This window comes from Vidua macroura, chromosome 2 (assembly GCF_024509145.1).
Source record: "Vidua macroura isolate BioBank_ID:100142 chromosome 2, ASM2450914v1, whole genome shotgun sequence".
Taxonomy (NCBI): Eukaryota; Metazoa; Chordata; class Aves; order Passeriformes; family Viduidae; genus Vidua; species Vidua macroura.
Window position 1 is genome coordinate 63,695,049 of NC_071572.1, and position 11,989 is coordinate 63,707,037.

An 11,989-nucleotide genomic window follows, 5' to 3' on the forward strand; every position below is an offset into this window, starting at 1 on the left:
TCCCGGAGGAGGGAATGGAAGCCGTGCCCATTTGCGCAGCAGCTCCGGACGAGCATCAGATCGGTGCTGCTCGGCGCGCTCCCGCTGTTCCCGCCGCTCCCGCCGCGCCATCCCCGCGCGCCGCAGGGGCGGGGCCGGCCGGGCCGCGAGCGGGTCCTCGCGGGGACGGGCCCGAGCGGCGCGCGTGCGCGGCGCGTGAGTCGGCGGAGGAGGCGGGGAAAATGGCGGACGGCAGAGCCGAGGGGGAGAAGGCGAAGCGACCGCAGCCCGCAGGAGGTGAACATGTAGAGCCTCTCACCGCGGAGCTGTGGGGTGGGAACGGGCTCCAGGCTGGTCCAGTGGGGGTGGAGGGGATCCAAGTGTGCCTCATCCGGCCGTGAGTTGCCCGAGCCGGGCCGTGCGGTGCCCGGCCCTGCGAAGAGAGTGGGTGGCCTGGGCCTAAGGGGGCTGCGCTGGAGGAGAGGCCGAGTCGCGCCTGCCGTGCTCAGCTTTACCGGCGCTTTCGTAGAAACACACCAGCTTCTCTTTGTCCATGCAAATACGCTATTTCTCTTACGTAAAAATACACGGAGTACTTACGCCGTGTTCTGAGAGAAATACGACTGTTGCTGTCTGCAAGGATGAAGACAGAGCCTTAGCTATTAACTTTCAGCAGTTATGGTACCTTTTTTATAAATGAATTTTCTTTAATTGCTGTTTTAAGCATTTGGGGATTTTTTTGCTTGGCAACAATCTGTAAGTTTGCTCTTTGGTCTTACAGTATTTATATTGTGACTGGACATTCCTTTAATTTCTGCAGAATTTGGTTCGAAAATTTTAATTGTATGGTTTTTTTTCTTCTTTCTTCCCTTAAAGTTGAGAGGACAGTGTCTTTGCAAAGATAAAGCTTTTCTTTCTTGGTGTGTTTCTTTTTTTGTTTTAATTGGGTTTTGGTAGTCTTTTTTTTTTTTTTTTCCCAGTATATCTGTATAGACAGGGCCCTTCTTAGATCTGTCGAAAAATTAAATCGGACTTGTAAACTAATCAGGATAGCCTCAACAGTGAATGTTATTTCTGATAATCACTGACATTAGAAGAGTATTGATTTTAGGTGTTCCTTGACTCTTGGTTCTCTGTTGGGCTTTGGTGGCTTTTTGTTTTTTATTTTTTGGTGGTGGTATTGGGTGTTTTTTTGTATTAGTAATACAGTAACTGGACAGCATCAGCACATCAGTAATTCATACTGTCTTGTGTACTGTTTTGTGTGCTGAAACATGATCTGAATAAGTTGAGGTACCTTGGCCCTAAGGAAGAATAGTTGTTCCCTGACGATTTTTGAAAGCAATTTGCAGTCTTTAGCTTTTGGCAAGATAATGGAGCTTATCTTAAAATTAACTTAGCTGTGAGAGGTTTGTTCCCACATGCCCCAGTGGTTCCCATGGATAACAGATCCTGAAATGCTGTGCAGATGGCACTGTCACTCTTGGCACTTCAGCCACCTGGGCCATGGAAGTTGCCCACTTGTGTGGCTTGTTGATACGCATGAGTAAAAGTTAGCTGTGGATAGGACAGCTTTTAATGTTTGCAATCCATGGAAAGGGCACTAGCCAGTCTAGTTTGGAAATAGTACTGGTGCTTTCTGTAGGTGAAGTATGACCTCCAGAGAATGATAAAGCAGCCTTGATATGTTGGAATATATATATGGACTGGAATGGGAGATGGTAGACACCTGCTTAATGGTTAATATGCCTGCATTTCTGTTTCCTGCAGAAATCAAGCAGCACAACAGCTCCCTCCCCTCCTTCCCCAGTTGACTTGTGCCCCTTACAGCTCTCTCATCAAGCAAGAGTGTTTCCTTCATCAGTCTGGTGTTCATGCTTTGGCAAGCCCAGTAGAAATAACGCTCAGAATGCAGTGCTGGTAGGAACTAATTCTGAGAGAGATGCTCTTTAGGATTTGCTGAGAAAACAGATAAACAGATATGGGTAGATTGTATTAGGCTTCACCTTGTGCTTAGCAGTATTTGAGAATTTGCACTTAAAAGAAGTAAGCTGTAAGAAGTAGTGTGATAACCTTCAAGCTATCACTAGTCTAGGAACTGGTTCCCTGTGCCCTGAATTTTGGGCTGCTATGGATTTTGTATGTTATGCAAAAGAAGGCTTAGCCCTACGGTTCCAACAGGAACCAGCAAATCCGGCCAGTGAATCTTCTAGCTACCCTTGGAGCACAGTCTCTAGTGTACTGAGGCTGCACTTGGAACATTCTGTTTAATGTGATTCCATGGACTAACTGTAAGAATGCTCTGACAGTCTCTGCAGACTGCTGTTTGGTACACTCTGCTAAGACAGCTACCAGTACCCAAGGTCACTTGTGTAAATTTTGATTGTTTCTCTTTCCTCCTTTGTTTTTCATTTTTATATCTATATTTTCTGGATCAAATTTCTAGTAGCATTTTTTAATACAGTGAAATTGATTAAAGTTACCATTTTTTTTGTGATCTGCCATATTTCTGAAGGTGAATGATAAATCCATTTTGGTTTCAATCACTTATTGATACCTGGAAGAGTGGGGTAGAAGTGGTATATCCTGCTGCTTCTGATTTGGGAAATAGCAGACAAATATATATATAGATTAAGTCCCTAGTTTTTCTCTTTCCTGATGTTGTTTGCTTCTTTTTTTTTTTTTTCTCAGAGCTACAATTTTGTTGACTCCCAGTTCAGACTTCCTTCTCTCCCATTGCTTCATCTTACATAGTAGCTTTTTGCATTAGCAGTGCAAGGAGCTTTATCCCCTTATGGGTGGAATTTGCTGTGCCTGGAAGGTGCTGTTCTCCATTTGATGTGATGAGGAACTTGTGCTAGCTCCAGTTTGTTTTAAACTGCTGCTGTGAGCACTTCCCTGTCCATTCCTTAATGTGTGTTGGTTTTTCCCCCCTTCTGTTACTGCAGTGGTTTGCTTATTGCAGCAGCAGGGAAGTGTCTTTTTGCTGAAGCATTTACTCTGTTCAATATGAGTTTTTCAAAGACATCCTTGTCTCTTGGTGTAGCTGAAGAAGCTGATTTTATAGGAATGGAAGTGTTGCTTGAATATTTTTTCTCTGTGGATCACTGTTCAGCTGCTATGTTTTCCATGACTATACAAAACCAGAAAAGATGAAATCTATATATATGTTTTTTTAGTGCTGATTCCTTCCTCAAGCAGAACTTGGCAGATTTATTACAGATGAGATGCGGACAAGCAGTGACTTGAAACATGATTGAGACAGACGGCCTCATTGTAGTCACTCCCATGATTTTAGAGTTGTGCCAGACAAGCCTAGAGACTGGCATGGACATGATTTTGTAGAAATTTAGTAGAATTAATTTTAACTTAGGTTATCTACTCTATATTTGGAATTGGGATTCCAATTATGAAAGCTTATCTGTGGCAACTTAAAAACTTAAAAAGATTTAGTCATCTACATTTAATTTACTACATGAACTTTGACTTCCATACTAAATAAAGAGATGGTGCTTCAAGATGGTTTTCCTGACTCATACAAGAAGTTCTTTACAAGTAGTGGAGTGCTTGCAGTTTCTTCTCCTCTTTGTGTTTTGCTGTCCACTAAATATACATTGGTGGAAACTGCTGTCACTAAAAACATCTTACCTATTGAACCCAAAGTATAATGCTTTTTGAGGTTGCTGCTCCCATCAATCTGCTCAATAAAAGTAGCTCATCTTGGTAAGTTGTTTCGACTTCACCAGGACCTGAAGAAGAGGCAGAAAAACCTGTGAAAACTAAGACTGTTTCTTCCAGTAATGGAGGAGAAAGTTCGAGTCGCAGCGCAGAGAAACGGGCAGCTAATGAAGAAGCTGAAGACTTCACCACAAAGCCTGCTCCTGCCAAAATGTCCAAGTTTGGATTTTCCATAGGCAGTCAGACAACAAAGAAGGCATCTGCAATATCCATCAAACTGGGAGCAAATGTAAGTTTACTGAGGGCTTTTAATTTTAGGGAAACTGAGGGAAAAGGGAAGTACTTTGGGGAGGCTTCCTTGCAGAAGAAACTTGAATTCCCATGAGGGTAACTTGGGTAAAGCTTAAGCAGGCGTTGCAGGGCCAGCTAGTCGTGCATGTGTAAGTACTTCAAGGTGATTAATAACAGGTCAGTAGTCTCAGGAATCATAAGACTTGATTGAAATGAACTGTAGATCTTTGAACATGCCGAATAATTTTATAATGAGATTTGATTAATCTGCAGTAATTTCCTGAAGGAAATGAGCAGACTTGTTAAGCTGTTCAGGCTACTTTGAAATGAGTGCTGGGATCTTCATTGCATAGGATGCTTAAAGCTAGAAGAAAGCATCTAGATGGCTTAATAGGTTGTCTTCCACTCCAAAGATCTTATTTTAGCATGGGGAATTATAGCGTATTTCCTTGGCTTTGCCTGTTCTTTGCAAGGTCAGTATGATTTATTTGTGTTAAATGTAAGAGATGGGGCTTTGTTACATGGGTTTCTAAGAATTCTGATCCCCTTGATTGTCCAGTACAAGGTATCCTTGTGCTTGTTCAGATTGGAATCTGATGACTCTCTGTACTTCCAGAGTAGTCCTCCACTGGCTTGGCCAAGGACAAGCCAGGGGCTGTCTCTCTGTTTAATACAGTTAATTTACATTTCCCACCTATCACTGTGATGGATATAAGTAGCTGTCTGCACCGAATTCCAGCTCTAATTGTGAAACCCTTGTACCCGCAATGCCAGCATTTTAGAAACCTGCAGAGGATTAAAAGGGTGCTCTTATTTTCAGATTGAAGGGAGATGTGTGCTGGCAGCATTCTAGGGTATAAATACAGCCAGGCCAGCTCAGACTTTAGAAAAATAGACGAGGCTTCCTTCTCTGAGCTTCTAGCATACTTCAGTTTTTAATGTCCAAAGTGTCAATAAATTTGGCTCAGGATTTCTGGTTCACTGAACTTAGTGGGTGACGGACAGTGCTGAAATTTGCCCTGTTTCTCTTCAGTCATTTTTACTCCCCTAGAACATTCCCCATTCCTTGGGCATAGATGCTTTAAAAATGGTGTGGTATTTATATGTTGTGCAGTATTAGTAAAGAACAGCTGTAGGCAGTTGCATAAGGGCTCTGCTGCAGTACCAGCTTCTACGAGTGTGTATTAAAGAATTGCCAGTAAAGGCAAAATGCAGAAAGCACTGTGTAGGATTGATTTAGTACTATAGTAGCAATCTGTTACTAGTTACTTGTTTTTTTCTCAGTGGTGTTAAGTAACTTCTGGTACCACTGTTGTAGTACATGTAACAGTTTTGAGTTTGACAACTTCCTACACTTTAAATAGAGGAATAAAAAATTGGAAATAAAATAAATACTCTTTAAAGGAACTTCTATTAATCAGACTGTGTGATAGATACTGGTAGTAGTTTAAAAGCATTGAATTGTTTTAAGCGAGAAAGCTGTCACGTTGTTAAAATAGAAGAAAATAAACATATTATTTTTCTGACATTGATGGATAAGAATATCCCAAAAGAATAATGGAAATAGTGGCACAGTAAAATTTTGAATAGCACAAGTTATTCAGGTTCTGTTTTAATTGTTCATATCATGCACCAGTGGCTGAGTACCCCTGCAGTGTTCTAGAAAGTTAAGACCTGCATGTGGGGAGTTGTAATATGAGAGGGCTCAGCTTGCTGCTCAGAGTGATCACACATAAATGAGCAGTCATTTTCCTTTGTCATTAGAGAATCCTTTATGTGCTTGATTCAGACAAAAACTTTTCCCCCGGCTGCCCATTTCAGTGAAGATATTTGATTTAATTTTACCAAAATACTTAAAAAGCTATGGATAGCTTTTTTGAGTTAGTAGACTTATGTTACTTGTGCATTTTGTCTTTTCCAGAAGCCTAAAGAGCCTGTTCCAACCCTGGCTCCAAAAACCCTTTCTGTAGCAGCAGCTTTCAACGAAGATGAAGATGTGAGTAATAAGCCAGTGATCAACACAAAATACCATTGGTGTGGTAGGCAGAGAAAGTGGGTTATTTATGGTTCTTAACATAAATGTCAGGAATTTTCAACCTAGAAGCATCTCTTTTGGCTCAGATTAAGAATGTACAATACCTCTGTGTTGGTTCAAGAAATCATTAAAATGTTGATAACTTCTTGAAAATAAGATGCACAACATAATTTGAATTAATACTTGCTTTCTCTAGGCTTGATTAGGGGGAGGCAAAGGAAAGATGTGCTTCTGGTTTGCTAAATATTTTGTTGTCATATTAGTGCTCCTTCTTTCATGGAGTTGAACAAAGGAATTTGTATTTTGTTTTATAACCGTGTAGGACCTCCATTGTGTCCAAGGTCACTTTGCTGTGCTGTAGGGCTGTAGTCCAGCCTTTATCTTGTCAGGCACTGAAGTGTCCAAAGGTAGGCGCCCAGCCCTGCTCTGACCTCCTTTGTCCCTGCAGAGCGAACCAGAGGAAATGCCCCCTGAAGCCAAGATGCGCATGAAGAACATTGGAAGGTAGGGCAGCTTTGAACCGTGCTTTGGAGAAGGATCAGTGCATGGAATACCTCCCCAGCTCAGGGCAGATCTTGAGGATGGTTTGAGACTACAACGAGGTAGAATAGGTTAAAGAAGCATTTCTCCAGAAACAAGATTTTCAAATGTGTCATCTAGAGGTTAAAAGTACTACATTTGCATTTGAACTTTGAATCTTATTTACATTTTTTTGAGCCAGAAATTGAGTCTGCATTAAATAGAAGCTGCTTTTTCTTTTTTTCTTTTTTTCTTTTTTTTTTCTTTCTTTTTTTTTTTTTTTTTAAGTGTAATAGGTGGGAATTCCTGCTTGTCTCTCTACTTTGTATTTTTCTGGTTCTCCCTTTTATAAATTGCTTTGAAATAGGTAGTCTGGTCACATTTTTAAACTCATGTGCAAGGAGAAAATAAGAATCATCTCTCAGAAAGACAAAAAATTGCTTCTTTACTTTATAATAAATTATGTAATTCTTCTGCTTGCCACAGATTTGAGAGGGTAGGGGACCAGTCCTAAAATAAGTTGGGATGTTTTCAGAGGAGACTTCACTTAAATTAGGGATGAATTTTGAGAATTTGTATTTCAGAGGTGTTTGTCATGATAGACTGCTTTTAAAGTCAGTCACTTTGGAAGTTCTCTAGTTTGGTGGTTTTTCCTTTTTCTCCAGTAACAAATTTGGATCCTCAGTTTCTTAATTTTCGTAGCTGGCAGCAGTTATTACCACTGCCACCTCCTCTCCTGCCCCATCTCCTCACTCTGTTATGACATACTATATACAGATCAGTTCTGTGGCCAACTTACACTTGCTAATAGTGAGAGCTCCTGATGTAGCAGAAGGAAATTTGTGTGATAGTTAGAGGGGCAGACTGGGCTTGAAATCAGCATTTTCAGTGTCATATGGCACAGTCTACTATAGTTGAGCTGGCTTTCTCATCTGCTCTTGTTTTGCTTTTCACAGGGATACACCAACCTCAGCAGGACCAAATTCGTTCAATAAAGGAAAGCATGGATTTTCTGACAACCAGAAGCTATGGGAACGAAATATAAAATCTCATCTTGGAAATGTCCATGACCAAGAAAATAACTAAATGATGTGGATTACAAGTTGGGTGTTTGGGGGGAGGGGAGGGTGTAAAATTAAAGGAACAGTTTCCTTTTTTAAGAATGGTATGAGACTATCTTTGGAGCCACTTTTTTAAGACTTTGAGTGGTACACTAATAAATGAGTTTGAAATTAGAGGTAATTTATGTTTTGTATACAGATTTCAAGGCATTTGCTAATTTTGTAGGTCATGTGATTAGTTTCAAAAGGTTACAGATAATAAAGAAATTGGAGTGGTACCTTTTTAAGATAATTTTTTTTTGTCAGTGATTAAATTAGGTGGATAAAAAAAGGTTACTGTCTCTTTAATCAGGTTAAAATTGAATGTTCTTGCATTCTCACTTCTGGCTCCCTCTTCATTACAGGAGAAACAGTTGACTCCTATGAATTCTGCTAAAGAGAGTGAGCATTGTCTTGTACTAGAAGTGTTACTGGACTATTACTTTGAATATAATCTTACACAGGAAATAGTAAGAATTTGGATTTTTTTTCTCCCTGCAGTCACCTTTTGTTAAGTCTCTGCAAACTAGGAATTACGTTGCTCTGAGTGGCTCTGGTAACTTAGCTCTGATTTTGTTTAAAATTTCATGTAGGGTGTGTAACCTTCAGTGGCCTGTTCTGTCCTAAGGAAATGGGCCTTGTCTGTATATTAGATACAGTCTGTAAAGAATATTCATTACGAAGGTAAATCAGTATTTTCAGTGTGCTCCTTTTAAATCATTAGCCTTGAGTAGTTCTTGTTAGCATTTCCTAGTGGTACACAAAAGCCACCACCAAAAATACAAGCTAATGTACATTAAGCTTCACCTTTGGTTGAAATATTTTTCTTTACTATGCCTAGAAGGAATAAAAGCCACACCAAAAATCGGTAACTCACTGCTTAAGTATGAAAAATCTAAGATGCATTTTCCCTGTCTTGCCATTTGAGACAAAATGCCTTGATGCCTATGATCTCAGTGGATGCTATCAGGTCAAAGAATGCTGTATTTGCAGTCCTGATGTTCCTAACAAGAATCAGCTTCAGAAATAAAACTTGACCTTTTCCTGCCTGTCTTCCTTTTGCAGTGATTCTCCACAGTGGCATGAATCTGGTCAGTTTATTTCTTAGCTTCCATATTGCAGGGCAGTGCTGAAGGATTTCAGTGCTAGTAATGACTGTCTAAATTTCAGTCTAATTTAGACTGCATCTTTGTAAAAACATTTTATTAACAGAACTGGTTAAATTGAACAGCAGTTTAACTGGTTAAATTAACAACAGCAATACCACCACCTGCCCCAACAGCACCACCTCCCATAACCCAAATAAACATAAGGTTCTTTTTAAACTCAAATACCTGATAGTGTCAACCACTGAATTTCAGCTGGGAAATGGTTGTAGCATTCAATATATTAGTTGCTTTCATCCTGCCTCTAAAACTGTCTTCTTGCTAAAGTTGAACTTGCAAGTGCAGAAAGGAAAGTGCATCTTGAAATGTATTTTTTTATTATTATTTTAGGAAAGCTCTGACCACTTAGACTTTTGAGTTTGTAAGTTCTAAAAATATTTTTTGTATTTTTGTATTGTATGTGTAATCTTTTTTCTTTTGAAGTCTGATGCAGTTGAATACCTGTAACTGTTTTCTTTTAAAAGCCTTGTTATAAACTTAACATAAAAAGGTATACATTATTTTTCTTCCATAGCAGAAATATTTGGTTTATTTAAAACACACTTTCAAAACTGACTTTCAGGCCTTCCAAAACCAATTTGGGCATTACTGGAACTAGGCAAGACAAACTTTTCACTTATTTTCATCACATGTGGTTATGTTTGTCTAAATAAATCCCTTTAAGATAGTGGAAATCCATAGTGAATAGCTATTTTCTTGTGCTCCTCAGTAGCTGGTTCATACTATATCAATCACTTGTATAGGAACAAAGCAAAACAAAACTTCAAATATGAGAATGACTCAGATATCTATTCCTTGTTTTAATTAACCTACCACCACTTTCTTTCACATCTTTGTCTGAAGTAGATGTTCATACCCAGAATTTCCTTGTACTTCAAAATCATTTAGGAAATTGCTAGGCAGAAGAGCAGACATACTATGAAATACCTTCCATGCAACTGAGGGAGCAAAAGTTATATTTATCTTCTTACTTCCATGGTCAACAAATAATCCTAGACCTTGTGAGAGACTGCAGAAACTTCTAAATCTCAGCTGAAGGTGAGCAGTGATCCTGCCTCATCCAGTGCAGGTGTTCTCATCCTTCTCCATGTTTCATGGGAGCAAATCCATCAGGATGGTCTCAGTCTCCTCAGGACTGGGTGCCAAACAAGCTGGATTTTGTCTGCTGGTATTTAATGTCTGACACTTGCAAGAACAAACTGACTGATCTGAACAGTATCATCAAGGCAATATTAGCTGGGATTAACTTGAAGCTGTAGGCTCTTGTTAGAGTAGTCATGTTTTTTGCATGCCGAGAGCCTTTTTTTTTGTTCTTGGTGTAATTTTTTTTTTTTTTTTGGGTAGTTGGTTTGGCTTTTTCTTCCTAAGGATGTTCAAGAATCCTGAAACTCATGGTAAATGATCTGATTTAGCTGAAGTGCTTCCAGGAGGTATGCTGAGACCTTGAACTGCTTAGTACAGCATGCTGTGTGTGTCTGTCAGTGGTTGAAATACCAGCTTGTGTGGTTTTATCCCATGGGGCTCATGCTTGCTTAGCAGGAACTGGCACCTGAACAGCTTGAACATTGATGACCTAAGGTGAAGATATGAGCAATTACCCAGTAACTTTCTCTGTGCTACCCTGCAGCTGGGCTGTGCTGAGTTCGCTGGCTTGTAAATGGATCCAAATTCATCTAAATGTATTAAAATAATAAAAAAGCCCAACAACCCCTGCCCCCCCTCCCCCCCAAAAAAAAAAGACCAGCAAGAAAAGTCCCCTCCCAAAAATCCAAACCAAAACAGCCCCACCAAACAGTGCAGTGAACTGCTGGTGGCTATGTTTCAAGCAGTGCTGGGTGTGGCCCCTTACCTAATTTCATTCCTTTAAAGCATGGCAGGTGCATTGTCCAGATTGATTCTCAGAATGAAGATTTGATCAGCAGGAAGGAGTCCCCAGCCTGTCTCTAAGGTAACTGAGGGGTGCCAGTTCCCAGTTTGAGCCATATCGGAGATGACCCAATCCCAGTATTCGTTGAACTTTGGCAAAACCAGCTGTGGTGCTCCTGGGAGCACCAAGGCAGCAGCCGCAGCTGCCATCAGTCCTGGTGAGCTTCATCTCCACGGCTGCCAGGTTTGTAGAGCACCCCTTTGTCAGAATTCACAGGACTCTGCTGAGCTTCGTGTGCTGCCAGTGGCTTTATCAAAGTTGGCTTTCTGAAGAGACTTGGCAGGAAGTCAGCTTTTGAGAAAATGGCAACTTCTGTTTCCTGAAGAGGAAAACAGGTTTTAAACTATTGGAATTCAGTGGTGTCACTAGAACTCTTTATAGGCTGCTGTAAGATAAGATAAATCTGTTTGAAGAAGCTACAGTGTTTCAAGAAGGCTTTTTGTCTGTGTATTTGGTAGCTTTAAAGGGTGTTCTGCAAAGATTTGTTTTTTTTAAATTCCTTATTTATTCCTTATATATTCCTTATATAACTCAACTTGTAGTTGAGGAATGCTGAGTACTTCTAAACTCACCAGAATTTGTTGTCTGGTGTCTCTGTCATGACTCACTAGAACATCATAAATATTGGATAATTAACAGTTTGCTTTTTTACTTTATCCTATTAACACATCCCTTATTTCCTCTGGTTTCATTAAAAAAAAAGATTGTCTAATTTTGAAATACTGGCATCTTATATGGTGCTTACTTAGGAAAGCTGCTCATGTTTAATAATGTGGAGCCATTGCCTGGGGTAAGGTAAATAGTTATGCATGGAATTAAAAGCATAGAACATCAACTGTTACACTTTAACTCTGGACACAGCATGTTCAGTTTGTGTTTGCAAACTTGCATTTAGCAGTCTGCAGTGGTGGGAGCCCAAGATTTACTGCCCAAACCTCTGCAGCTGTTTGAGGTCTGGACACTCCAATGCCAGCTGCCCCTCAGGCTGGGTAAGGAGGAGGCAGGAGTGGCTGGTAATCAGAGCATGGACTTTCTGATGCAGTGGCATGGAACAAGGTCTGGAAAACCTCTGCTTGGCGTGTGGCTCAGTTCTTACATTTGTTTCTTGGGATTGGATTTCCTGATGAGATAGATATGCAAAAAGTGTTTGTGGTTCTGTAGCAAGAGCTCTGCTGAAACTTGAAGTTATGAACCCATATTGATGTTTTCCTGGGAGTACAAGTTATTAATTTAAAGTTAATGCAAGTTATAATAAAAATGTAATTATCTATTTTCTCCCCCAGCATCCCCTAAT

At 40.2% G+C, this 11,989-nt stretch overlaps 1 protein-coding gene across 3 annotated transcripts; it reads left to right on the forward strand.

The window, feature by feature from the left end:
* The first annotated feature begins 198 nt into the window (after positions 1 to 198).
* PCNP (PEST proteolytic signal containing nuclear protein) lies at positions 199 to 9,453 on the forward strand. Of its 3 annotated transcripts, none has more exons than XM_053970444.1 (5): positions 199 to 276; positions 3,726 to 3,946; positions 5,870 to 5,944; positions 6,432 to 6,487; positions 7,459 to 9,453. In XM_053970444.1, the coding sequence occupies exons 1-5, from the start codon at positions 222 to 224 to the stop codon at positions 7,586 to 7,588; spliced, it is 537 nt and encodes a 178-aa protein (XP_053826419.1). In that variant the 5' UTR covers positions 199 to 221; the 3' UTR covers positions 7,589 to 9,453. The 3 variants fall into 3 exon arrangements, with proteins under 3 accessions (XP_053826419.1, XP_053826418.1, XP_053826421.1); XM_053970443.1 differs by lacking the exon at positions 199 to 276 and adding an exon at positions 353 to 660 and having other exon boundaries at positions 3,778 to 3,946; XM_053970446.1 differs by lacking the exon at positions 199 to 276 and adding an exon at positions 2,459 to 3,702 and having other exon boundaries at positions 3,778 to 3,946.
* Positions 9,454 to 11,989: the final 2,536 nt, after the last annotated feature.